Source organism: Alternaria triticimaculans, assembly GCF_023758025.1.
Source record: "Alternaria triticimaculans strain BMP 0046 chromosome Unknown scaffold_2, whole genome shotgun sequence".
Lineage (NCBI taxonomy): Eukaryota > Fungi > Ascomycota > Dothideomycetes > Pleosporales > Pleosporaceae > Alternaria > Alternaria triticimaculans.
Window position 1 is genome coordinate 2,007,050 of NW_026055959.1, and position 25,452 is coordinate 2,032,501.

General features: G+C 52.9%; 9 protein-coding genes across 9 annotated transcripts; 4 read left to right on the forward strand and 5 right to left on the reverse strand.

The window, feature by feature from the left end:
* Nucleotides 1-54: 54 nt before the first annotated feature.
* On the reverse strand, nucleotides 55-2,825 carry J4E78_002330 (uncharacterized protein; the record flags this gene model as incomplete). The annotated part of the gene is made up of 2 exons (XM_049362977.1): nucleotides 55-2,503; nucleotides 2,626-2,825. The coding sequence occupies 2 exons, from the start codon at nucleotides 2,823-2,825 to the stop codon at nucleotides 55-57; spliced, it is 2,649 nt and encodes an 882-aa protein (XP_049225569.1).
* A 1,104-nt stretch (nucleotides 2,826-3,929) lies between these two features.
* Nucleotides 3,930-6,395, forward strand: J4E78_002331 (uncharacterized protein; the record flags this gene model as incomplete). The annotated part of the gene is made up of 1 exon (XM_049362978.1): nucleotides 3,930-6,395. The coding sequence occupies one exon, from the start codon at nucleotides 3,930-3,932 to the stop codon at nucleotides 6,393-6,395; it is 2,466 nt and encodes an 821-aa protein (XP_049225570.1).
* Nucleotides 6,396-6,503: 108 nt separating this feature from the next.
* Nucleotides 6,504-7,739, reverse strand: J4E78_002332 (uncharacterized protein; the record flags this gene model as incomplete). Its single annotated transcript, XM_049362979.1, has 1 exon — nucleotides 6,504-7,739. The coding sequence occupies one exon, from the start codon at nucleotides 7,737-7,739 to the stop codon at nucleotides 6,504-6,506; it is 1,236 nt and encodes a 411-aa protein (XP_049225571.1).
* A 1,227-nt stretch (nucleotides 7,740-8,966) lies between these two features.
* Nucleotides 8,967-9,325, reverse strand: J4E78_002333 (uncharacterized protein; the record flags this gene model as incomplete). The annotated part of the gene is made up of 2 exons (XM_049362980.1): nucleotides 8,967-9,143; nucleotides 9,212-9,325. The coding sequence occupies 2 exons, from the start codon at nucleotides 9,323-9,325 to the stop codon at nucleotides 8,967-8,969; spliced, it is 291 nt and encodes a 96-aa protein (XP_049225572.1).
* A 2,052-nt stretch (nucleotides 9,326-11,377) lies between these two features.
* On the forward strand, nucleotides 11,378-11,709 carry J4E78_002334 (uncharacterized protein; the record flags this gene model as incomplete). The annotated part of the gene is made up of 2 exons (XM_049362981.1): nucleotides 11,378-11,485; nucleotides 11,554-11,709. 2 exons carry the CDS (start codon nucleotides 11,378-11,380, stop codon nucleotides 11,707-11,709), a joined length of 264 nt encoding a protein of 87 aa, XP_049225573.1.
* A 3,964-nt stretch (nucleotides 11,710-15,673) lies between these two features.
* J4E78_002335 (uncharacterized protein) lies at nucleotides 15,674-16,315 on the forward strand (the record flags this gene model as incomplete). The annotated part of the gene is made up of 1 exon (XM_049362982.1): nucleotides 15,674-16,315. One exon carries the CDS (start codon nucleotides 15,674-15,676, stop codon nucleotides 16,313-16,315), a length of 642 nt encoding a protein of 213 aa, XP_049225574.1.
* Nucleotides 16,316-16,832: 517 nt separating this feature from the next.
* On the forward strand, nucleotides 16,833-18,605 carry J4E78_002336 (uncharacterized protein; the record flags this gene model as incomplete). The annotated part of the gene is made up of 4 exons (XM_049362983.1): nucleotides 16,833-16,955; nucleotides 17,003-17,599; nucleotides 17,647-18,365; nucleotides 18,419-18,605. 4 exons carry the CDS (start codon nucleotides 16,833-16,835, stop codon nucleotides 18,603-18,605), a joined length of 1,626 nt encoding a protein of 541 aa, XP_049225575.1.
* A 3,230-nt stretch (nucleotides 18,606-21,835) lies between these two features.
* J4E78_002337 (uncharacterized protein) lies at nucleotides 21,836-22,888 on the reverse strand (the record flags this gene model as incomplete). Its single annotated transcript, XM_049362984.1, has 2 exons — nucleotides 21,836-22,337; nucleotides 22,389-22,888. 2 exons carry the CDS (start codon nucleotides 22,886-22,888, stop codon nucleotides 21,836-21,838), a joined length of 1,002 nt encoding a protein of 333 aa, XP_049225576.1.
* A 929-nt stretch (nucleotides 22,889-23,817) lies between these two features.
* Nucleotides 23,818-24,830, reverse strand: J4E78_002338 (uncharacterized protein; the record flags this gene model as incomplete). The annotated part of the gene is made up of 3 exons (XM_049362985.1): nucleotides 23,818-24,541; nucleotides 24,590-24,687; nucleotides 24,735-24,830. The coding sequence occupies 3 exons, from the start codon at nucleotides 24,828-24,830 to the stop codon at nucleotides 23,818-23,820; spliced, it is 918 nt and encodes a 305-aa protein (XP_049225577.1).
* Nucleotides 24,831-25,452: the final 622 nt, after the last annotated feature.

The window sequence follows — 25,452 nt, forward strand, 5'->3', positions numbered from 1 at the left end:
TGATCTATGGTATCCAGAACACCATGCAAATCCATGTCCGCTCATCAAAACACCCTAGGTCGACATGGAGGCCCCATTAGCGCCATACATGGAGCCGTTGGGAGGCTGCGGCGTCCCTGATCCCTGCCTACTACTACTGAAACTATTTTGTGCCGCAAGCCGGGCTTGTGCTTGCTGCGCTTGCTGTCTTTCAAGCATCATCTGCTGAGGATTGCTGCCTGCGCCATTGTAGGGAGCAGCGGCACCAGGCGCCTGAGGAGTTGCGTATTGGGAAGGGCCGTAGTATGTGCTGCGCATCTGCCCTCCAGACACGGGCGTGCCATATGTTGGCCGTGTACCATAAGCCGATGGTGTGGGCGCGCCCTTGATGGGTGACACATTCCGTGGCGGCGGTGCTTGTGCGCCGTTGTACATGGGTGCCGCATTTTGTGAACGAGGGTAGAAGCTGCTTTGGTTCTGCTGTGATGCATAACGGTTCTGGCCCTGTGCGGGTGTAGAATTATAGTACTGTGAGCCAGGAGCACCCGTGTAGCTGCTTGGCTGTGCCGAGCGTTGCGGGAAGTATTGACCAGAAGGAGTGGTTCCATAGCTTGGTCGCGGCGTTTGTTGGTTGTAGGACGGGGTTGCAGAGTACCCCGGCCGAGCGTTGGGAGCATAAGACGCGCCACCTGGTTGGAATGTCTGCGCCGCACCCGAAGGCGAGCGTTGGAGGTGCATCGACGATGATCGGTGGAGGGACTGTGGTTGCGAGTACACTGGACGAGCGCCTGACTGAGGCACCGACGGCGCTGGACGGCTGTACTGGTGCCCAGCTGCGGGATAATGCGCGTTGGTTCCAGAACTCGTTCGCGCCAGCGTAGCCGGCGTTGCAGCAGCCATTCCTGGTGTCTTTGCAAGTTTCGATAGCTGATCCTCCTCCAAGACGCCCTTGTACTCTTTGGTGTCGAACAGGATAGTTCGACTGATGTTCAGTTCGTCCATCTGGTCCCCATTGAGTTTGGCGACTGCATACGGCGGAAGCTGCGAAATCAACAAGGTGAGCTGTGACTTTAGTATCTGATAGACGTCGAACTCTTCCGACGAGGGTGTTGACGGGCTGCCGGCCAGGGTCGCGAGTGAAGCATTTTGTACAACAGGAGTGCGTGGGTTGGTTGTGAGGGAGAGATTTCGTATCCTTTGGTACGAGGCCAGTGTCTCGAGAAATTCCGATATCTCCTTGAGCACCTCGTCTGTATCCTTCTCCTCCTCGGTCTTTTCCTCCATCCCAGGTAACACGTCTCCTTGAACCGGGGTGAAGTTCTCGACCGCCTCTTTGAATAATTCATCCTCATCGGTGGTCCCGTTAGTAAGTGCTTGCTTGGCCTGCTCAGGGTCGAGTAGAGCTGGGTCGATCGGGAACATTTCGTTGAAGCGTTTTTCACCAACCTTCTGCCACCAAACCATATTCTTAGTCTCCTCTGGAATAATAGCGGAGCTGTCATCCCGAGTTGGCGCAAAGCTAGAGTAAGCACTGCGAAACAAGGCATCTTCCTTGGCTTGTTGGACTGCAACAAGAATCGCCTCGGACGGGGGTTGCTGCGCTTCGCCCATGCTCAACGCCCGCTGTCTGCTCTTTTGCTTCGCTGTTGGTGAGGTCTGATCTTTCGGCATATCTACCCCAGCATACCCAAGCCAAAAGCCGGAAGACAGGCTCTGATGCGCGTGCGACTGGGAGCCCTTGCGACGAGGTTTGGGCGCTTCCTGGTGCGCAAAGGTGATGGTGCTGTTGCCTTTGCTCGTTGTCGGTCGGGCAGACTTGGGGGGACTGATCTGTGGCAAGTGGGCAGGTGCTCGGAAGACCTCCCCAATAGTCGCAACCTTCTTTTTGCTATCTGATTCTGGGATGGGATATACCTCTGTCGTCGAGATGAGGTTGGGGAGGTTCGTCTCGCGCAAGGGTAGAGTCACCTTGACGGCGGTGTCGAGCGTGGATATTTGGGCGGGGGGTATTTTCTGGGGTTGCTGTAAACTGGAGAATAGCTGTTTCGGCGGCGCGCTCCCGTACAGCGTGAGAACAGTCCGGCTCTGGGGTATCTCTGCGTCTTGTTCTTCCTCCTTGATCGGCACCGGAGTGCCCTCCTCTCCTGAGGCTGGAGCGTCGCCATCGCCGTTGGCTTGCTTTGCTGAGCCAGGTGCTTTGCGTGACCCTTCTCTAGCCACCAGGTTTTTCAGGACGGTCTGGAAGGCGAGCACTTTGCCCTGCAGCGCTGTGTCTTGGGGCGACGCCTGGGCTGCCGACGAATCGCTTGGGCCGCTGGACGCCAGAATCTCTGTGGTAGCGCTCTCGACATCCTTCTCTAGTGCGTGTAGAGAGTCGTACGAGCCGTCTTGTATCAGGTTGCTGATGGTCGCCGGGCCGTTGGGTGGGGTCAGCTTGGTGCGCTTCGAGTCGGCTTCTCCAGAGGCTGATCGCGTTATCGACGAGGTGATGGGATGCGATAAGATGGAGGGTGTCGTGTCGTAGCTATTCAGTGTCAACATGCGACTCAGAGGTGCGGACGAGCTCAGCCAGCGCATGCCGTGCATGGGCTGCTGGCATGGCGGCGATAACGCGCGGGAGCGGGGAATTCTTCGCAGGCGGCATACCTCTTGAGAACTGCCAGTATGTCTGCCAATACTGCCTGCAGAGAGCGCGCGCTGGCATTGGCGCTCTCTCCCGGTGCAGGCGTGGATGCGCCATTGACGGCAATGGCAGGGCGCTCGGCGAGTTTCCGTTTGGCGGCAGAGGGCGAGTTGGGCGCCTGGGGGAGCGAGGGCGGGGAGAGGGTGCCGTTGGCGGCGGCCATGGTGACTTTGGGGTGCTGTTGGCGATGCGCGAGTGATGGCGTGGGATGGAACGCGCTCAGGGCGGCCGGAGTCGTGCTTAGGCGGTTTCCTTCACAGCATGCCCTGTCCGCGATACCGGCAGGCGCGATGCTGAAATTTGGAGAGGCGCGTGACGGGGTTCAAGACGGCTTCCGGTGACGCGCAAATGGTGCCTAGGGGTTGCGCGTGCTGTTGGCGGCTGTCCAAAGTTGACTTGGCTTGGTGGAAGTAAGTGCAGCGATGAATGGAACGCGCAAAGGGCAGCGCCAAGACCACGCCGCAGAGTGCCGCAGCAAATACTACCTGGCAACTGCTGACGACGATGATGATTCTTCCCTCTTTCAATGATCTCTCTAATTCTGTTTGCTAATTCACGAGTGTTCGCTCTCCACACGCCTATCGCTCCTTTGGGTGACGATGTCCAAGTCGTCCACGGGTGGTTTGCGACTGTAGCATGCTGCGCTAGTGACGATGGGGCATGAGCTACCCACGATTTTCTCACTGCACTCGACAACTCTCCGCAATTGGTTTTCGCACGCGTCGCTCCACGTCTATTGCGTCTGATGAATGCCCTTAGTACTCTCCCTGGTAGCTCCAGGTAGTCCGTACCGCTTCGGCCGTCGTGTGACGCGCCTCCTACCGCACTGGGTAGGCCCGCACGCCATGTTCAAGGCTTACTTTGTACTGACCTGTTTTGCAAGTATCTTTGTAATCCCATAACCCATCTTCCAAGGCGGGACATATCACTCCCTTCGACATGTCATCTCTGGATTCCTTCAGCGTCCCTGCTCTCCCATCACCCCGCGACGCGCAAACCCCGCCGCGGTATAGCCTCTCCTCACCATGAGGTGCCTCATCGACTTTCGAGGCACTACTCCGCGCCGATCCCTAATGACAACGCCTTCTTTGAGAGTTCTATAGATGCCTTTTCAAGCAATCTAGGTACAGATGCTCCATCGGACGCCTCTTCGCCGTTCCCAGACACGCTCGAGGATGCAGAGGAGGATGGTAGATTTCGACCGCAATGGTCCCGCGCCACGAGGAAGGCCAAGCGTCCCAGCAGACCTGCGACAGTCCTGGAATCAATGGATCGCTCGGCTAGAAACCTCTACTTCGTTTCGCCGCCCACTGCGACTGATTTATCCTACACTGCGCCCCGCTCTGCGTTGCGAGGACGCAAGCCGAAGCCTGTACCCTCCGTCAGCACCGAGCTGCTTCCTGAACCTGTCTCCCTTTACTCGATTCTTGCCCGATATCTCCAACATCTTGCGGAAATGGCAACGGATGAGTCGACGTTCCAATATACACCGCGGGAGCTGGAGATACTACAAAATCGAGGCTACACGGTTGAAAGTGTTCAACGATGGGCGTCTTGTCTCACAGAACCGCGATCGACTGCAGCAGTCAAATGCTTCGAACAAGGGGTCGAGATACCACCTCTTTTCCTGCTTCTACTGTTCCTACGTCGCAAGCACATCAGAGTACCTGCTCTTGGTATCGTCATGAGGCACGTTGGTCGTATTGCGCAGTCAGAATCGATAAGCTGGTCGGAGCTCAAGATCATCACGACCCGTTTACTTCGCCATGGGCGCGAGCTCTGGCCCGAGTCAATGCCATGGACTGCGTCCTTTTTCGTTGCCGAAGCAAGCCGACTCTGCGATGATTTTTCTGGATCCAATCCTCTATCCCTTGATATGCTTTCCGACTTGACGCAGTTTTGCAACACATTCTTGTTGCTACTATCGCTACCCACATCTGCCCGCCCTGTAGTCTTCGCTGCCCAACAAGAAAAGGCTCAATTCCAGATCCTTCAATATATGGCGAGTAGGTCGCCTGCAATAACGGTGACACGCCTCGGTTTTCGGTCCGTTGCGCGCAATCAGCTGGCACATGCGAAAACGCTTCAAGAGAGAGAATGGGCTGAGCTCAAAGGGCCTACCTGGCCACCGTGGAAGGAGAATCGCACAGCAATGGATGAGGATAAAGGCTACGAGTTTGGTGCCTCGCGAGCTTCCCAGCTCTTGCACCGTATGTATGAAGCTGGGTACAGTGGTCGCCTCTGGGAAGATGTAGCGCAAGTGTACGCTGGCTGGGACACCGATTCTAGTCCTACGATACAGACTCGAACCTCTTTACCGCGCATCTCCTCCCAGTATCGAGATGCTAAACACCTTCGCCCTCTGCTCTGGGCTGGTCGTATACGAACGACACGCACGCGTAGGGAGGCCTGGGCATGCTTCCTCTCACATGAGCTGTCTGGAGAACCTGCTCATCCAGATATCTATCTTGCAATGTTCGAAAAGTTGTATCATGCTGAAGCAGAGCGATCGTCCCGCACAGAGTTCTCGTCTGATGCAGAAAATACCCATGAAGAAGACACCACTCATATGTTACCTGGAGACATGAAAGAAGCACTCCCCGACCCGCTATCTACTTTGCACTATGTATATCTTAGCGAACCCGTTCCTGGCTACCGAGGGCTACTAAGACGGATGCAGACGGCACACGTCAAGCCTAAACGCCGCTTACTTGCGTTCCTCCTGGAGACATGCCCCGAGTTCGATACGGGTCTAGATTTACTAGACATGACTAGGGACGTTCAACACGGCATGGTAGGCCGAATGCTCGACGGCATTCACGACATGTACACGTCAGGCAACTCAATCCCGGGTTTTCTTTTCAAGGCGATCATTGACTTCTTGTGTCGCTTTGGAAGCATCGACCAGTCATCTTTTCACAAAGTTGATTTCCTACCTCCAGAACAGCACGTTAGTCAGCTCAGGTCGAACCGGCAATATTGTGTCGAATACGCATACATGCTTCTCAAATACTATCGACCGATCTACCGACCAGCCTGGGCTTGCATGATAAAGGTGCTGGCGTCTCAGAAAGGGCATAAGCATGTTCTAAGTGTTTCTCGGTACAAGCTCATTTGTTCCATTGTTGAAAATATGGAAGAGATTGATCTTGACGTCGACGACGAGATATTCCGTCTGGTCTGTATTGCGACTATGTACGCCGCTCAAGCCGTCGAACGAGGCTCCGCTTCTTTTGAAGATACACGATACATTCTTTCCACTGCCTCCTCTCGCCTTCGTACGCTCTTCAATGGCCTAGTCGGTGCTAGTGCAGATGCGCAGTCGCCTACGGGTGATCAGACAGCCAACGTCATTTCACCACACATTCCGGGGCCCGCGGAGCTACATGCCTATGTACGAGGGCTAGGTATTCTCCGGGATTATGAGGGTCTTTACTCATTCGCCACCTGGTTCACCAAATATCATGTTGAGGTGACGGCGCGTGCAGAAGCTCAACGCTCAGGCAGGCACCTTCTGTTCAAGACGCTCGTGGCGTTGCGCCTAGCTGTCGATGGAGGCGGATTCGGACCAGCCAACGATCACACATCCGGTGCACCAGAAGACATAGCACTTCTCATCAAGACACAGATCGAGAGTGTTGAACAGTGGGGCGGTTGGCCTGCAAAGGAATATGTGGACATGTATGCCAAGGGCCATTTAAAGTCCGCACCACCCGTTGTTGGAGGACGCTAGAAGACGGTGGAATACGAGCACTTTTTATTCCATGTTTTCACTGCTCTTGATATACTGTACAAGTAGACCACTCGCGCATATCCGAGGACAGCAATCTAAACTTAAACGTCAACCAATGTTTCCGAGACCGTGGCGAGACCTTTCCTCCAACCATGCCGTCGCCTCTGCGAAATCTTCTAGCCAATCCAACTCCGCGTCGCCGCGCGGAAGGACGGGCAAGCCTGCTGATTGAAACCGTGAGGCACGTATACAGAGTTTCGGAGTGAGCCCACGCTCGCTTATGTGCTGATTCTCCAATGCCTTGCATAGGTCCGTAACCCCATCCACCTCTCTTGCTGCATCCTCCCCCGCCCAATCCGGTGCATTCTCCATGATCGCTTGGCACTTTTCCACAATCTCCACCGGCGCGGATGGCGCCCCGTCAAGACCATCATAAAAGTATTGTATTTGGCTCTCATACGGCACAAGAGGAGGATACTTGAAGCGGAAGGGTTTCACATCCCTGCTGTTCCAGCGAGCGGTCTTCGCCCGTTTAACCATCCTTTGTGCCTCGCGCCGCATTTGAGTGGGAATATGCTCCGCATTGAATTCGTCGGGAGCCTTGGTTCGGGGGTCGAATGGCTGCTTTAGACGGGTGGGATGGGCCTCGTAGATATCCGCCAGTCGGTAGAGTTCCGCTGCTAGCGTTTCTGCTCTGACTAGACGGACTTGTTGATACATGTCGACAAAAGCTGCTAGTTTATCGGCGGAGAATACAGCCCCGTCTGCATGGTGCTGGTATTTGTAATCCCTCTCACCTAATTCGGGAATCTTAGAGAAGATTGCTGAGGCTTGCACCGGCAATTTTGGGAGAATCGGTACGACGATTCGGGAGTAGTCTTTGTGGAACGTTGTCCAAGTCTCAGTGAGGATGATCGCGTTTAACTCTGAGAGCCACCTTGTTCCCAGCTCCCCTCGTTCCTGTCTGAAACGAGTCCAGTTCTTATCCAATTCATGCTTCCAGTCTGAATTGCGATAGGTCAGAAAGTAAAGGCGGCCTTTGTCTTTGAAGACGTCCGGTAGATCTTCCTTGGATTCCGGTTTCTTGAAACATGCGAACTTTACGCGGTCTGTAATGGAGAGTAGTGTCTGCCATTTACTCATGTCTTCGCCGCGGAAGTATTTACCCCAGAGCGATCGGCTATTCTTGAGGGACCAAGTAAGACGTGGCCCGGCGCAAGAAGAAAGGCGGATTAGTTGGGAGTATTCCAGTTCGTCTAGTATATCACCGTGAAGCTCGCACGGAAGCTTCTCGAGGTCCTGCGCGATGCGCTGGTATCTGTTAGGCGCCAGCTTGGTTTCCATCTTCTTGTCGGATGTAGTTAGAACTGTCGGTCGAAGGCGGGTGAAAGTGGTGCTGCAATGCGATCAATCTCAAATCGTAATCAAATGTACTTGTCTAATGTTCTAATAAGCATGTTTATTCACAGAAGTTCTTCTATTTATTGAGGAGCAAGCTTTTGCTGCTTTTCTTGAGTCACGAAAAGGGCGCTGGTAGTGGCAGGCGCGCCGCCCTCAACCAAGGGTGGCCGTCGCAACTACCACGAATGGCCTTTATGTTGCCCGCGTTTCCTCTTATGCACATAATCAGCAGGCACCGCCGTGCCAACTCAATACAACTTCATCGGACACCAGTTTTTCTGTTACTACGAGAGCGATCTTTCGTTATCTTCTTTGACATCGATCTAGTCATACATGTACCTCCAGAAAGGCGCCATTCTGACTCATTGCAGCCACCATATTACGCAGCCACAGACACCCCTGAAACAATGTCCCGACGCTTGCGGGAGACACTCGTCATCGGCCCAAAGCCATGTAGCTGGGCAGCATACCATCTACCTGGTTATTGTACGATTAGAGCATGTCAAATTGCTGCGTGCCTTGCACTATCTCCTGATCTGGGCCACGACATCAAGGTACTCATATACGAGAACTGCATTAGTACAATCTGACGATATTTGAACAAAGAGGCGTCGAACAGGATTCCAGATGAAACTGGCTGAGTATGCGTGACTTCCTTCGGAAGTCACGACTACCGTGACAGCTACTACACATCTGCAGAAGGCTGCTACGATCCAGCGCGGCACCACAGCTGACAATCTCGTCGCACGGTTGGGGGAGCGCGTTCATTGCAGTCGATCCTCCAGCCTCAAGAGCCTCACCGCCGATCCCAAGCACCTCGGCGAAGCTTCTTCAAAGAAGATAGGCGGGTAGTTCTGTACAAAGGAGGATAACTCGGCTGTTAGAGTGGGGCGCGGGTACGCTAGTAACGGCTTAGTTCCCGAGGTCTTGCGGGGGTGCACCCTGCTTCTTTAATATATCTCATCACAATATGCACGTTCGACAGCAACTCTTGCGAGCACGATAATTGGTGGGCCGATTTAATATTGAGATTGTCGCCTCTTTACATATCGCACATCCTGCTTAACCCATTACAACAAACAGCTCTCCCCACGTGTCCACCACAGCCCCGTATTAGCCGTCCACCCATCAAAAGCCGCTGCCGACTCCCGAGATCGAGCTAACGACCATCTACTGCTTGTAGCAAGAGGTACGGAACTGAGCGTTCCAGCCACTGACAGTGCTGTACTTTCCACCAGCAGCGCAGGCGGTGCCGACTTCAAGAGGGTTGTTGGGGTTGGTGGCACCATCGGCGCGGTGGGCGTTGGTGCACCAGCGCTGGCAGTCGAGGTCACCAATCTTGGGGTCCTAAAGAGTATCTCAAATTAGCATCCAAGATGCATTTCATCTTGTGTCGTTCATGAAGGGTTGCTCACAGAGTAGACGCAGCAGTGCGAGCCATCACCGAAGAGGCACTGGCAGAACTGGGCGGCCTGAGCGCTGATGGCGCTGGCGATGATGATAGTGGCGAGGGAGAGAATGCGGACCATTTTGGCGGTTGTGAGAAGTCTCGAAGAGGTAGTAGAAGAGTGTGGAGTAGAGTGGATTTAGATTGAGTGTCTTGGTGCTGTCCAGAGAGGGTGGTGCTCTGATATTTAAGCTTGCTTAAGCTCTTGCTTATATCTACAGACAAATGAGTCGGCACTGATATTTGGCCGAGTGATGCTCTCATATCGCTCAAGATAGTGCATTCAAGTTAGCCCAGCCTCGTACGGTCGTTTTCGACCACCGGATATTCACGAGTGTCGGTGTGTTCTAGGGGTATCTCCGTGTCAGCAATCGTGACGTGCTGCGGCTACCGGCAAAAGGATTATGTGCAGGAAACTATTGCGTGTGAAATGCAAGGGAGAGGAACAAGCCAACGTAGACCAACGCAGGGGTCATGACTAATACGAGAGACCACTCAGGTCCACGCTTCCTTCTCGGCGGATATTTCCAAGATCACGAACTCACTAACCCAACTTCCAAGACTTGAATGGATCGATGGGGTCGAGTTTGGAGCGGTATCTACGGTACCATCTCACCTACATGTTTGAGGGATCACGTACTAACGCAGGGGCGATAACGGATGGAGAAACCACGCTTCATTTTCGGTCGTTAATTCCAACATCACGAGCTCACTAGGCATGTGCTCCATCTACACGCTGCTGGATTCCTCAACGAAAACACCACCGCAGATCTGGCCCTCATCAAGGTTGCTCTCCTGGAGACCAGCGGTGGCGACGTCGGAAGTACCCGTGAACCGGTGGGTTTCCTGGGGATGCACATCTGGAACTGAGGATATCATTCCGACTTGGCCAAAGTAGACTTTCCAAAGTTACTAGACATTGGGTTATATCTCGTGGCTGCAAGCGCTTTACTCGCAACTGTCTGATGGCAGTTTTGGTGGACTTCCTCTCATCCTCCCCTCGTGCTACTCATTATCTTGCTTCCATCTTCTAGAGTGCGGCATGGCTGCAGACTTCATGGTAGTACATACCACAGTGAGCATACCGGCCCGGTCTGCACAGATAGCGACTGGCTTCGGGACATTCAGCGCGCATCTTTGGCCGTGTATTTCCCCCGTGCCGGTTTTGGTGATAGTCCACTAGTTGGCTGCTGACACAGTCCCCTTCGTACTATCGAATGTACATAGTTTGGCCGTAGAGTGGAAATTTGGGTCCGAGGCGCTCATGGTCAACGGGTTCCACAACAGGCGGTTCGAGTGAGGCTCTGCCACAACTCCAGAAACGTCTGGTAGTACTGACTCGTGACGGTCCGAATTCGGCAGTCGGCACTTTCCTGTAAGCACAGTAGACCACGTTTGGCAGGTTCTTCCAAATTCGGTCAACTGTTCGGTCATATTATATGCGCTGTTTAGAGCTGATCGGTGTACGTTGAAGGGTGACGTAGGAAGACAGGCGTGGGAACGTGTTATGTAAGATCGTTGCGGCTGTTCAAGCCCGTGTAGATCTTTTGCGCATCATCGTGATGGTGTGGTGGTGAGACTGTAGTTTTCTCTATTTGTACAGGTGCTTGATGCGATTGATTGCATTGCTGTGTATGTAAGGAGTGTGTGTCGTAGATGTCGTTCTATCTAGGTATCCAAACATCGTTTAGATCCCGTCTGCAGGTGCTCTCCGACTTCCGCACTGACCTCCGAACCTAAGGACCATTCGGCCCTACCTAGGTATCTAGGTATCGTTCCACTGACCTCAACATCACAATGGAATCGGCGCGACGACTTTTTTTCTACTCAGCTGACCACAATGTTTCATTGTGATAGACGAGGCCCTTGGAGTTGAGATACTTCCCATTCGAGACCATCCCCTTGCGCATGGGTCTTATGAAATGCAGGCCTTGGCGGGAAGGTACCCAGGTGTGGTTGGTGGGTCGTCTCCGGGTCGTCTCTGTTGTGATAGACGAACATGATCTTGCCGTCTATATAAAGCAACAGTGATCTTCTCGATACCTAGCATACCGACACAGCATCTTCATTACCCACAAGTTTTACACACCTCTTCATCACACTCAACTACTCATTCACCTCGATCCACGACAAAATGGTCCGACTCTCCATCGCCGCGGTCATCTTCGCCGCCATCACTTCCGTCGCCGCTGATGGATGGTGCCAATGCCTCTACGCGGATGGCTCCCACTGCTGCGTTACTGTAAGCCAATGATAGCCCGAGTGGAATCAAACAGGAAATTCAAGCGACCGAATCTAACGATGTACTAGCAATACGGCATCAGGAAGGACTGCGTGGCCCGATGCATCGACAACGGAAACTCGGACAACAAGTGCAACGCTGGTGGCAAGTACTCGGACGTTAGCTCATGGAACGCTTCGTGGCGCCGCTCCTGCACGGATTGGACCATCGGCAACGCGAAGTAGAGGAGGAGCTCGTCAAGGTGCCCTTGCGCAGTTCTTAAGCAATCGTCTCTTTGTATTATGGCAGTCAATGTAACAATGTAACTTCTCTTGAGTTTCCTCAGTTCTCGAGATCTTAGGACCTCGATCGCTGGGAAGCTCCCATTCAATCTAAACCCTTTTCTGTAAATACGGCAATCGCCGCATGTAATAATTGATATGACGGTGTGCCTTCTCACCGTGTGTAATTGATACGATGATGAACCTTTCCAAACGAAAACAAGCGTACTGTGGTAGACTCCGTGAGATTACTTGAACAGATCCAATGTGACCTATGCACGTCCCACCGTGGGGTGCTTCGTAAATCCGCCGAAATATGATTATGACTCGTACTGTGCGGTCTCTTAGTCTGTTGGACTCTATAAAGATCGTGGTCTCTCTTCCACTCCTCAGCACCATCACACCACTCATCACATCTACCCACATCCCAACCCAACTGCATCCTACTCATCATCAACGCCCAACATGCGTCTCACTGTTGTTACCGTGCTCCTCGCCAGCGTAAGCAGCGTTGTTGCTTCGTACTGCCAGTGCCTTTACCCAGACGGCAGCCATTGCTGCGTTATCGTAAGTCGTCATGTATCACTTCACACTCAAGATTGACTTGCTCACCATCGTGATGTTTTCAGGACAACCTTGTCGATGATTGCCCGAGAATGTGCTTGAGGGCGTCCAAGGACAGCACGACTGCTGGACAGTGCAACGCCGACGGGAAATTCTCCAATGTCAGCTCATGGAACGCCCAGAGACGCAAGCAGTGTGGCAAGCCCTACATTTACTAGATTCGGTTATTCACTCGCACTATCGCCAAAGCTCCTGCGAAGTCGTTCTGGAGGGTGGGACTGAGAGGGTTTTGTGGTGGAAACTGGTAGGAAGATCGCTCGGGGATGGTTCTTGAAACATGATGGGGTTGTGGATAGGGAGGCGGGTCGATCGTGGGTACCATTGCGGATGTAGCGAGTAACAGCGAAATGACACCTTGCCTATCTCCCCACCCTTCCGTACCGTTCGGAAATCATACCAGAAGCTTATCATGCGTATGTGAAAATCGGTTGACCGGAACTTTTCAGAGTCGTTAAGCTCGAGTTGTACAGGCGGCTTCATGGATGGCGGCTTACGGGTACCTGCGTTACTTGCTCAGCTGTTCAGTTGCGACACCCTCTCATATTTCCGTCCCTCTTCCGTGTATTACAAGTACCATACTCGTTTCGAAACTGCTGAAGATGTTGCTGTTTTGTGACAGACAGGCCGATGCCAGCCATGTGGACCCCGTCGTAGTTAAATTCGTGAGAGGAAGCCTGAAAAGACAATCTTTGTTCAAGAAGCCGGAAGCCTCAACATCTCCCATCTTCAAGTCAACAACTTCATCGTTTCTAACATACTCAACCCCTCCAACACGCCAACCACATCCTACCATGTCCCCATCCATCGAGCTTACCACTACTCCTCGCCCTAATCCTTCTGTTACATCAAAATCCACACCGAAAGCCCATCTCATCCTCATTGTAACCTCCCTCTACCTCGGCACCTTCCTCGTAGCCCTCGACACCATAATCCTCAACCCCATCCTACTGACCATAACCAAAACCTTCCACGTCCTTGACCATCTCGCATGGTATGGAAGTGCGTATCTTCTTGCGCTCACAGCGCTGCAGCCTACATTGGGGAAACTGTATAAAGTGGGGGATGTCAAGATGTTGTATCTTGTTTCTGTGGGGGTGTTCGAAGGTACGTCGGATGCTTTCTTGGTCTAATATGAGTGTAGGGTGTACAAAACGATAAGCTGATGTAACCATTAGTCGGTAGTGTACTCTGCGCGGTCGCACCTTCATCTGCAATCTTCATTCTAGGGAGAGCGGTGGCAGGATGCGGAGCAGCGGGATTAATGCAAGGTTCTTTTGCTGTGGTAACGAAGATTGTTCCTTTATCCCAGCGACCCTTCTTCTTCGGGCTGTTTGTCAGTGCGTTTGGGGTTAGCATTGGGGTCGGGCCAGTGGTGGGAGGTTTGTTGGCTGATCGAGGACTATGGCGGTGGTGCTTCTGGATGTGAGTATGCCCCGAATCGCTGATTTTGTGCTTACGAGTTACAAGTAATCTGCCCTTGGGTGCCGTGGTTTTAGGACTTGTTGCGGTGTTCTTGAGACTTGATAGAGGAAAGGGAGTTGGGAAAGTGAAAACTTCCAGCAGCGGACATGATGTCAGTCGCTTTTTCCTCAAGCTTGATCTGGGCGGGAGTCTCTTGCTGATTGCGTCCATGTGTTGTCTCTTCGTGGCGATGCAATGGGGCGGCCATCGTGTTCCTTGGAGCTCCCCCATCATCATCGGTCTTTTCTCTATCTCCGGGGTCTTACTTGTGCTGTTCCTCTTAATGGAGTGGAAGATGGGGGACGACGCATCCCTACCGTTTGGAGTCCTCAAACAACGATCCATCGCTTTCGGAGTCGTGTATCTATTCTTCTTCTCGATGCCAAATCTCTCGGTATGTAATTGCTCCCCCCACACAGCTTCCCGATAAGACTGACATGAAGATAGTATGGAATATACGTACCCATGTTCTTTCAGACAGTAAAGGGTTTCAGCGCGCAAAGGAGTGGTGTGGAGATTTTGTTCTTGACGTTGACGCAGATTTTGACTGTAGTAGTGGTTGGGGCCCTAGTTTCGAGATCAGGTTGTTACGTGAGTTCTGCAGAGCGATCTCGCCGTTCTGGACTGAGTCTCGATAGACGCCATTCATCATCCTTGGGACTGGCCTGAGCGTAGTGAGTTCCATTTGGAAACTTTATCGCCAGGATTGACTGACCATCCGAATGAAGGTCGGATCCGGGCTCATTACGTTACTCAACGTCAGCACCTACCATGGTGTGTGGGCGGCATACTTCATCATATGTGGTGTTGGTACTGGTTGCGCGATCAATCTGCCGTACACAGCTGTATCGGCTGTCTTAAAGGAGGAAGACATGGTCACCGGGAATGGTAAGGCCTGTTTACGTCCTGTCATCTGAAATCTGACTTTCTCTTTAGCATCATTACAGTTTGCCTTTCAACTCGGCGGTGCAGTAGGCCTCTGTATATCACAAGCCATATTCTTGGGTCGCTTGACAGCAGACGTCAAGTCCAGCCTTCGGAATTTGCCGGTGGAAGGACTGAACAGCAACGGGGCGAATAAGTTGGCTTGTCAAAATGCCATTCGGGACGTTTTTCTCTTCTTGCTGGTGACGAGTGGGCTTGCCTTGGTTGCGTCCTTTGGGTTCGAGCACAAGAATGTCAAGAAAGTTGAAGAAGCACGGAAGATAAGCAGTGCGCAACGCGAGGAGGTGGAGTAATTGCCTTGTTAAGGTTCTGCTGCAAAAGCGTATGTATGGGGAGCCGGACAAGAGGATGTTGAGCTATCCGTACAATGACGACAGTAATGCAATTGCCTGTTGAAGCATAGCTATGAGGCTGGCGAAGGCGCATGGACGCAGATCGTTGTGAGAAGACTCGATGATGGTGGGACGGTAGCAGGTATGATGCATGTGATTCTGATCACGAGGGACGTTTGCCGCGTCTAAACGCTCATGGTCCGGCGGAGTAATATAGTGGTCACGACGCGTGACGCGGTAGGGCAATGACTGGGGGTTAGCTTGGACAGCTCTGCCGAAGCCAGCCAGCCCCGCGACACTTCAAGCAGCAATCGAGCATCTCTCCCGACTCCAGCACGCCGCTCCGTCAGTCCACTCTGGCGTTGGTACACGACCAAATCGCTTTCGGCACATCAATTCACTACAAAACTTCAAGTCGCATTGCCTAACGACGCCGCACCTGTCCACTTGGCTAGGCAGCCGTATCGTGGGGCCGTACAAGAACCTGGAATACGAGCGACGATATCTGCACGCACCGACGAACGCACGCCTACCACCTACGACGAGCGGAAAAACAAGTGCACAGTATGGCAGCCTTCTTCGAACAGCTATGGGAGTCCATCTTCATCGCGGGGCCGACGCCCACGCTCCTTATCGCAACAAACGCCTCGTTCGCGGCGCTCCAGGTCCTTCTGTTCGTCATGCTCATCGCGACGTACAGCATACACTTCGTTATCTTGTCCCTTCTCTGCGGAGGTCTCTGGTGGTCGATAAACTGGTTCGCGACGGAGCTCAAGGCTGCGCAGGCGAAGGAGGAGGAAGCAAAGCGTATCCGGGAAGCTAGAAGAGGCGGAAAAGAAAAGGGAGGTGCAGCAGGCGACGACGGAGATGGCATGGACACAGGCGACGATACCGAGGTGGATACCGAGGTCGAGCAGACGCAAACGATCAAGCCCAAGTCGAACCAGCCTCGCGCGCCCCGCCCGGAGACACAGAGTACGGTCTTCGTTGAGAGACCTGGTGGAAGTGAGCCAGAGAATCCAACACAAGCTGCTGCTTCTGTTGGTAGCGGAGGTCCTGCCACTGCGAGTACTACGGGAACGACGACGAGTCTTGCAGCACCGGTAGACGAAGCACTGAAGAGAAGGAAGGGAATGGGTGAATCAACAGGCGATCTATCGACCGACAGCGAATGGGACAAGCTATCGGAGGACTCAGAGGACAAGTGAAGATGGAGACATGTTGCTAGATACTATTCGTTATGTTTGGATACTAGACGCGATTAGATTCTGTGGACCTGTACACCGATGTCATTACACGTGAACACGCGCGGCCACCTCTGTTGCCCTGCATATCAGACATGGCTGCTATTCAAGTGCCGTGGCTAGTCCACCATAATCTCTCTTGGACCATCGTCTGCCTTTATGCCCATCTTATTCGCGATGCATGTGCTTGATGCCCAAGCTCGTCAAGTCGATCTGGTCGTGCTTGCCACGCGCCGCAGCAGGGCCCTGATTGCCCCGCCATGTATCCAGCATCCCCCATCCCCCATCACAGTGCCCTAGACTTGATTCTCTTCAGGCAGCGCCAAACACAACTTCCCCATGTCACTGATGCGGACGCGTCATCTCCAACCGCGCCGGTAGCGGTCCTGTGTGTCGCAAAGTTGTTGCCTTGAGGCCGTAATTCGCGAATACCTAGGCATACCTCACCCGCCCCGCCGCTCCGTAACACACATCCTCCGCAATGGCGACCATCAACACCCCCGTGAGCCTGCCCGAGGTGACGGAACAGGCCGGAAACTACACATACAATGCGCACATTCCCTTGGCAAATTGGCTGCGCACAGCCAGTACCATGCAGAAAGAGGTGTGTTTACTTGCCATGCCTGAGATGCGCATGCTCACTCCCGCCAGGCCCAAGTTTATGAAGCAGAGGGCAACGACGCGCAGACATACCTCCTCCTATACCGTCATGCCGACCTCGTCCTCCAGAAGCTACAGGGCCATCCTGACAGGAACAAGCCCGAGAACCGAAAAGCGCTCAATGCTGCAACAGCAGCCGTCAGTCGCGACCTGAAGAAGCTCGAGGAAATCGCGCCGCGCATCAAGAAGAGGCATGAAGAATACGAAGAGAGGAGGCGGAGACAGAAGGAAAGTCTGAGATCGTTGGAAGGGCAGGGCGTGGGTGCTCTTCCGCAGGAGCTCGACGGTTTGGCGATTCAAGATCGGGGGCCCAAGAGACGGTCGTTCGATTCGCGGCCCACGATCGATGCGCGCTCTCTGGAAAACCAATCGCTTGCTGCGAGACTCGCGCAGAGAGAAGTGCGGAGGAGAGACACTGTCAGAAGAGGTGCGCGACAGCATGGCGTCTCGGAGGAGGAAGAGCATGCGCGCCGCAGTGGAGGCACCTGGGACAGCTGGCAGCAAGGGCCCGACGGAGACGATATCTCAAACCAACTGCAAGAAGTTGCCAGACTCCAGCAAAATGGCCACAGAGCATCATACTCTTCGGTAAGCTTCGTGCGATGGTTATGTGGCTGCTTTACTGATAAACCCAGCGTCCCACGTCTCAATCCGCTTCCCCATACCACTACCCTACCGTACCATACAAGACTGCCCAAGAAAGATGGTCAGACTCCCAGTCACGCGACACGGCACCTGCGCGACCTCCAAAAGAGCAGATATACAGGGCCTCTGGCACACCCGCAGCCCCACCGCCGTTGCCGCCCAAGTCTCCAGCTTCTACGTACGATGCGCGATACGATCATTCACGACCTCCTCCTGTCCCAGGCAAGATCTCGGAAAGCGCGCCACCTTTGCCAAGCAAGATACCCGATCAGAGGCCATTGACTCCCTCCACCGAGCTCGACGAATTCACGTTCAAGCCTTCGGCCTTTCTGGAGAATGGCGATCCCCTCCGTCCCGTTTTCCTCCCCTCCCAACTACGCAATCAGTTCCTTGCCGTTGCTTCCTCCAATACACGTCTCAACCTTGAGACATGCGGCATGCTGGGTGGAATACTAAAATCCAACGCCCTCTTCATCACACGACTCATCATTCCAGAACAAACTAGCACGAGCGACACATGCGAAACATTGAACGAAGAAGAGCTGTTCGATTACTGTGACAAAGAAGAGTTAATGGTCCTCGGTTGGATTCACACTCATCCGACGCAGACCTGTTTTATGAGCAGCAGAGACCTGCACACCCATGTCGGATACCAGGTCATGATGCCAGAAAGCATCGCCATCGTTTGCGCTCCAACAAAGCAGCCTAGGTATGCCATCCAACTTCCCCTTGATTTTGTTTGAGACACTGACAGTGATACAGCTGGGGTTGTTTCCGCCTTACTGACCCCCCAGGCAAGCAAGCCATTTTGAACTGCAGTCGACCTGGCATATTCCATCCTCACGACGTCGATAACATCTACACCGAAGCGCTCAAGCCAGGCCATGTGGTCGAGCTGACCGACGCGCCCCTAGAAATCGTGGACATGAGGCCCAAGAAGAACTTTTAAGCAATCCTGATATTATGAACATGATATGAATGCACGAGCAATACCCATCATATGCAGGTCATCGACATGAAGGAACATGTCCATTTCATAGCGAGGAGTTTGGAGCATTTCAAGAGTACATACTGCTCACCGTGTTCTACGGAGTAGCTTACGGGGCATACAGTCGTGTATCTTTGTCGATCGATAAGTAAACGCACATATAGAGGTAGCTTAGGTGTGTCCTGTAGATATCACGCATTCATCGATGCCGCCTCCTTTCCGGTCTGATGAGGCGCTGTATACCTCCTCCATTCCCTCCATACGCTAGTGGCCTGAGCTGCATTCTTGGTATCGCGCGCAAGTCAAGTCATCGTCCGATTGTATAAGAACGAGTCGATGTCACTCTACATCGATCGCTGGTACTTTTGATCGCAAGTACGTCGATATACATGTATTGTGCTGATCCTCCCAGTATTCATGATTTATACAAAGAAGCAAGATGCAACACCGCACCGGCAAGTCCCGCTCGTTTTCCGATCAACACGAGAAAATGCAACGTAAAATTTCCCCAACCCACGTGGGAAAAGGAAAACCTGTTCACGCCTTGCCAGCAGTTCGGGAATGCCCCCAATCTAAACCCACGCACAGCCGAGCCCAACCCAACCACCTTCTCCACTAACGCGATACCCCCATCGCGAACAACAAACATTTCCACGATCGTCGACGTCATCGTATACAACATATCAAACACACCACCACACTTACCCCTTACAGCGGCTATACATCGGATAAGGAACCGTGCCGATACCCGAAAGCCCCCCAACCGATAACACAGCAGCCCGAAACATTTCGGGAGATCGACAAATCGACAATTGGCATGTCTGTCTAGTCCATTCTGTTCGTTGTGCACATGTGCATATGCCATGTTGCCGAATGCGGACCTGAGAGTGCAGGTGGTGCTTCGAAACCTGTTTCGCTACTGTGATCATGGACAAAGTCAGGCAAGACACTCGATGCGAATGCCGTATCAGTAGCCCGTACGAGGCTAGTTAATTGTCACCACGACTATGGTGGTTTGGTAGCGTGACTATTGTATTAGAAGTACTGCGTGTGCGGATGGTCGGGTGTTAAGGCGTTCCATTGGTTTGGGGGATTCGGGTCGAGTGTAAGGTGGCCAAGGCAGGTTTCTTGTCGTTGTTCGTTCTAGATTGGGGAACGTTGGGTCCGAAGTCGTGATTTCGGCTTGAGCCGAAGGGTTTGCGGCTAAGGGGTTGTGGATGGGACTTAGTAAGAGTGACTGTGAGCCATGTCGTGCATGCAGGCGGGTACTGTGGGTATTTGATAAGCATGTTCTTCTAGAATATCCCTCAGGCACTCAGATACATCTGGTTGGTGTCGGGATTGAAGCTGCTGGTCCATCACGAAGCTCTGCCAAGATACAACAGCCAGCCACTATAATTTCAGTAACCACACGGCAAACACCAAGAGCGGTTCCTCGTGCCCGGCATTGAGATCGGCAAGCCCCAGAGAGGGCGGAATATGCTTTCGGTATGTCTAAGCTAGCCGCATGGCTTTGCTTCTTCTACGTTGTACTGGGCTAGTCACCGGAGCTTAGATGTTTTAGCACATGTTGGGCGTGTATCGAAAAGGGAGAAAAGAAAAACTTCGCACCTTTGCCGTGATCGAGCAGAGAAAGTCTGTCGAGCCCGACATTAGGTGCCGATGTCTGCTATCTGCTATCGTCGGCGGGATGATGACAATGGCTGGTATCGACGCGTATGTCTTATTCCGAGTCCGATACCTACGCGGGTCTAGTCGGCGATGGAGTGCAAAAGTCAGCTGCATGCATCGCATCCAGTCGCCGTATCAGCAATGTGCCGACCACCGCAGTATTGTAAGAGGACAGCTCGTAATCGCCGAGGGACGTTTCGAAACATGTGGAAGTGAGGTGAGAGATCGACTGGATATGTTCGCGCAACCTCATGTCATCGTACGACTGGGGTGATGATTACCAGATTCGCGGTACCGAAAAGGCTCGCGCGCGGCGGGGAAAGGGAGGCTGCACAGCTACACCACTTTGAGCGGTTCGGCCAAGCCCTCCCTTCTCCACATTTCTGATTGGTGGCTCATCGCACATACTGGCCCAGATTCTGTCAAGAGGCTCTCTTTGACCATGGGATTGATGATGATCACCAGCAACGCTTTCGCCGTTGCCAAGATACGGAGTAAAAAGGCGATCGAATCGATTTGACTCTACTCTAAGGACTATCCCCCAATACCGCGCCCCGCAACTGCTGTGGTCCTGATCCGGGTGTGTAAGCGCACGCCGCATGCGCGTACAGATGAACACATGCTTACAACGTGGTTGAGACACGATGCGGGAACGGTGGGGACCTGGTGGGATGCGGAGAACGCTCCAGAATATTCAACGGGATCGGCGACTGCAGTTTGACGTCAAAAGTCGCATACTTCAGATAACCGTCGTCCCGAATTCTGATGTGGAGACGCAGTGGTATTTGCGATCGTGGTATGTTCAGTGACCGCCGTTGTGCTTTGAAGAGTTTAATTCGCATCGAGGAATTACCTGCAGCCACAGTGCACGATCCGATAAAGTTTGCTTCCCATGCTTTGCTTCAATACGTTCTAGCGATACGGGAGAGCACCAAGTGCCATGTTACTTGGGCGTGTTCCATTGCACCATCTGCTCCACACTTTGTGGCGTACGTATAGCCCTAGTATGCTTCGAGAATATGAGGTTTGGATAACCTTTCTCGCTGGGGTAAAGGAACACGGATAAGCGGCAGAAGAGCCTTTATCTCTCACCGGACCTGGAGCTAGATGTTAGGCGGCCGCGCAAGCAACGTTGTGTGACGTCGTGCTGTGGGCCAGTGGCTGGAGGTCTGGACAACTCGATCTTCGGACGTTCCCGTCCGAGTCATGGTTACTAGAGGTGATTGATGAAAACAGTGGAGTGTTGAAGACTGATTGCTAAGTTAGAATTGACGCAGACGTACAGATGATGCGTGGGTTGACGTTGAGACTTTGGTGACTTTACAAATAGGTGCAGTGACGGACTGGAGGAGCGAGTGTCAAATGACTTCAGCGTGCATGCATAATGTGGACTTCGTGAGAGACGTTGATGTATTTAATTTGTACTCCTAGGAGTCGACTGCTGAGTCAACATCTTCAACTTGGTGCTAGTTCTTATCCAATGTTGGAGACGGATTCCATCGAGATAATGCAATGAAGATCTACGCGTGCCAACCACGGTATACGATCTTAGTGCCGTACTTCTCACCCTTCTTGAGTACCATCATAGACTTGTATTCTGGAACGTTGACGGCGTTGACGTAGCGGCTGGGTTCGACGCAGAAGCCAGCGCGGGCGCCTCTGGCGGGAAGGTCACCAACGGCAGGTACGTCGATGTATTTACCAGTGTAGAACTGGAAGGCCGGTTCCGTCGAGTGTATTTCGAGGTGGATCTTGGTCTCTGGGTGGTAGAAAGACGCAAGCTTCTGCAGGGGCGAAGAGCGAGTGTCGATGGGAATGCTGCTGGGGTCTGTGTTGGCCACAAAGCAGTCGTCAATATCGGGCTCTTTCTCGCCCAGGGTGAAGGTCTTCTTGGCGCTGACACCGGGGTATTCCTCGATGGGTCCAGTGGGAATACCTCCGTCATCCACGACTTGGTACTTGTTTGTGATGAGGTTGACTTCAGTTCCGGTAATGGTAGGTCCTCCAGACAAGTTGAAGTAGCTATATGCACTCTCAGTAAGACGTCAATGAAAAGGATGATAGACAACTAACCTGTGGTTGGTCATGTTGATTGCGGTCTCTTCGACTTCATCACCGATCAGTTCAGCCTCGTATTCGATGTATAGGACCTCCTGTTGAGCGCCATCGACTTCCTCCTTCGCTTGGATATACCACACGCGCACCTCTACAGTGCCGGGGTAGCCTTCCTCGCCATCCTTGCTGACGTATTTGAATAATGTAGCCTCTTTTCCATTACGGTCAACTGTAGTTGGTCCTTCGAATTCTCGCTTTCCCCAGCCAAGGTCGCCGCCGTGGAGAGAGTTGGGGCCGTTGTTGACCGCTAGTTGGTACGACTTTCCATTCAGGTCGTTGATCTTCGCTTTGGATACGCGGTTGGCGATGCGGCCAATAGTCTCACCAAAGAATGGGGCATTGTGCTGCTTGTACAGCTCCGCAGTTGGGAAACCCTGGACGATGTTCTTTCCGTTTACAACGAACTTTTGGATGATAGCGCCCAGTGGCAGAAAGGTGAAAGCCTTGGTCGAAGACATAATGCGATCGTCAACGTGACTGCTCTAGTTTTGTGATAGGCTCGCAGAGGCGATATTTGGTACGTCTGACCTGCGTCGATCTCATTAGTTGTGCTGTTCAAACGCTATAACGGGTGCCACTATTGCTGCACTTTGGTGAGGTCTGATGTGGTGTGATGAGGGGTAATGCGTGAGAGCGGGGCAGCTACAGGAGGGCACTCACCTCAGCGAGTGGTAGCTTGCGTTCAGTGTTTTGTTTGTTTTGGAACAGGTGACCGATTTCCTCGATGGCCGCTTGGATGTTGAGCTTTTGACTGCGAGAGATGAGTGCGCGCGATTGACCTTACATAGAGTACGTATGCGGTGATTGATTAGCCTAATGAGGATGTGGAGCACTCTTGGACATCCTTTCTGCCGTCGTCACCACGTGAAGTACGGCTGAAGTCTTCGCTCGCGAGTACCAAACGACCCGTCGGACGGCATGCCGTATGCGGTCATTGTTCGCCTGTGCCCATGGAGCTGTGGCAGTGCGGATGAATGTGATGGGGGCGTGGGGCGAAGGCTGCAATTAGTAATCGAGGGGCAGGGCGCGCACACTGGATTCCGCGAGCATTGAGAACAACATCTTCGACTATGATACAGTTGAGATTTACAGTAACGCCACCATTTCGATCGCCTTGCCGGTCGGTACTACCGACCTGAGGCCCTATTCGAATTTGCCGATCCGCGGAGCGTTGTCGACTATGCTTTGCGCAATATTTCACGTCATCGTGAACCGTCGAACTTTCGACACAGAAGATAAGGAGAAGTCGCCAGAAAACCACCAAATGCCGGCCGATTAACGCCGATTGCCATGACCGAAACGAACGCCGTATAGGATTGGAAAGCATCCCAGAACGCTTGAACGCTAAACGAAGAGACGGAGAGAAGCGGAGTTAAGTCCGGACCAATTATGCGCCGACTGGATTTTGTATGAAACTGCTGAAATCCAGGTCGCTGTGGATGTTCCAGTCTGGCATCATCGGATCGCTTTGGCTCATTGATAGGGGATCTACCATCATGTTCTGGTCGTATGCGCTGAAGTTGTCAAATCCATACATGGGCTTGCTGAAGTCTACGGGATCGTCCATCATAATGGAGTCGTTCATCCATGGCGCCCGTGATAGAGTGGAAGGATCCATAGCGCTGGTGTTCATGTATGGTGCTGGTGCCATTTGTGTTTCTTGCTTGATTGGCGGCGACACTACCTGGGACTGTCGAGGGAATGGGCTGTTCATCGGCGGTGTTGGCGGCGCGTTGTGGCGCGCAAACGGACTGTCAAAAGCGAAAGATTTGGTCGTCGGTGTACCGTTGTACGATGAGTTTGGCGAAACGTGGCCATGTTCAGAGTCTGAGCTAACGGATGCGCGTCGTCGGGTGTATGGGGCGCCTCCTTCAACTAGTTTTTGTTGCATGCGGCTGCAATCTTCTTCGAAACCCTCATAGTGGCTCTTGTCGTCTCCAGGTGATTGCAAAAGATCGAGACGTTCCAGGATGTCGTGTGTCAAAGGATGGCCGCCTGAGGATTCTTGCAACGGCTGTCCTGGCCAACTCTCGCCTCGTTGCAGGCGGCTGTACAGTTCCCTAAGACCGGCTACCAATTGGGTTTGTTGCTGTTCGAGCATCTCAACATATCTACAACAGTCAGATCGAAACTTATTGCGAGGGTGCATGGTAACATACCCTTTCGGGTACACTTTGTCTTGCGACTTCTTCCTCTCGCCAAATACGCAGATGGCGTTGTCGGCTTTGCATCGAGTGCAAGGGCTTGATCCGTCGCACTGCACTGGTTAGAAAGGCATACAGGCACAAAAGAGGTCGTACATACCTTTGACTTCTTCAATCGGCATCGGTCGCATGCCTTGCATACTCGCTTCCTAATGTTGTCTTGGGCTTCCATCGAGTCTGACCTATGAGGTGACATGTCGATTGGTATGGTACAAAGTGGAGCAAAGGTGTGTTGGTGAGAATGGTGTGGCTGAGTTGGACTTCAAGTCAATGTGGTAGTGGTCGATGAGATGTGTGGTCGACCGAGTGGAGTATCTAAGGGTACTTTTATCGAGAGGTGTAAGTGGAAATTAAGGCCTAAATAAGGTCGTAGCCCTCTGTGGGTAGCAAAGCATTATATCTTTTCACGTCAGCGAACAGTCAAGGCGGACGTTCGGCGTTAACCTTGTGCCCTGGGTGCAAAAGCCCTGTAATGGAACTGTAATTATGAAATACGCCGGCGCTGGGCAGCTAAGCACCCCTGTCTCCTTACACATCATCAATCGGCGCACGTACGTTGGATTACATTAGTCGATGTGCAGGGATTCTTGGCCTGTTGCAGGGCGCCAACCTTACAAGGACTGGGCTCAGTTGGCGGACGACACGAGAAAGCGAGGGCGCGGAGTCGGCCAACCAGCGGACCGTGACCGTGGCCCACGAAACTTGCTATGGAAGAAAATCCGCACCTGTGGTGGCAGCAGAACAGGTGACGTGAATTCGGCGAATACGCGGGCGTAAAGTACGCTCGAAAATCTCTCCAGATCGCTGTTCGCTGTCCT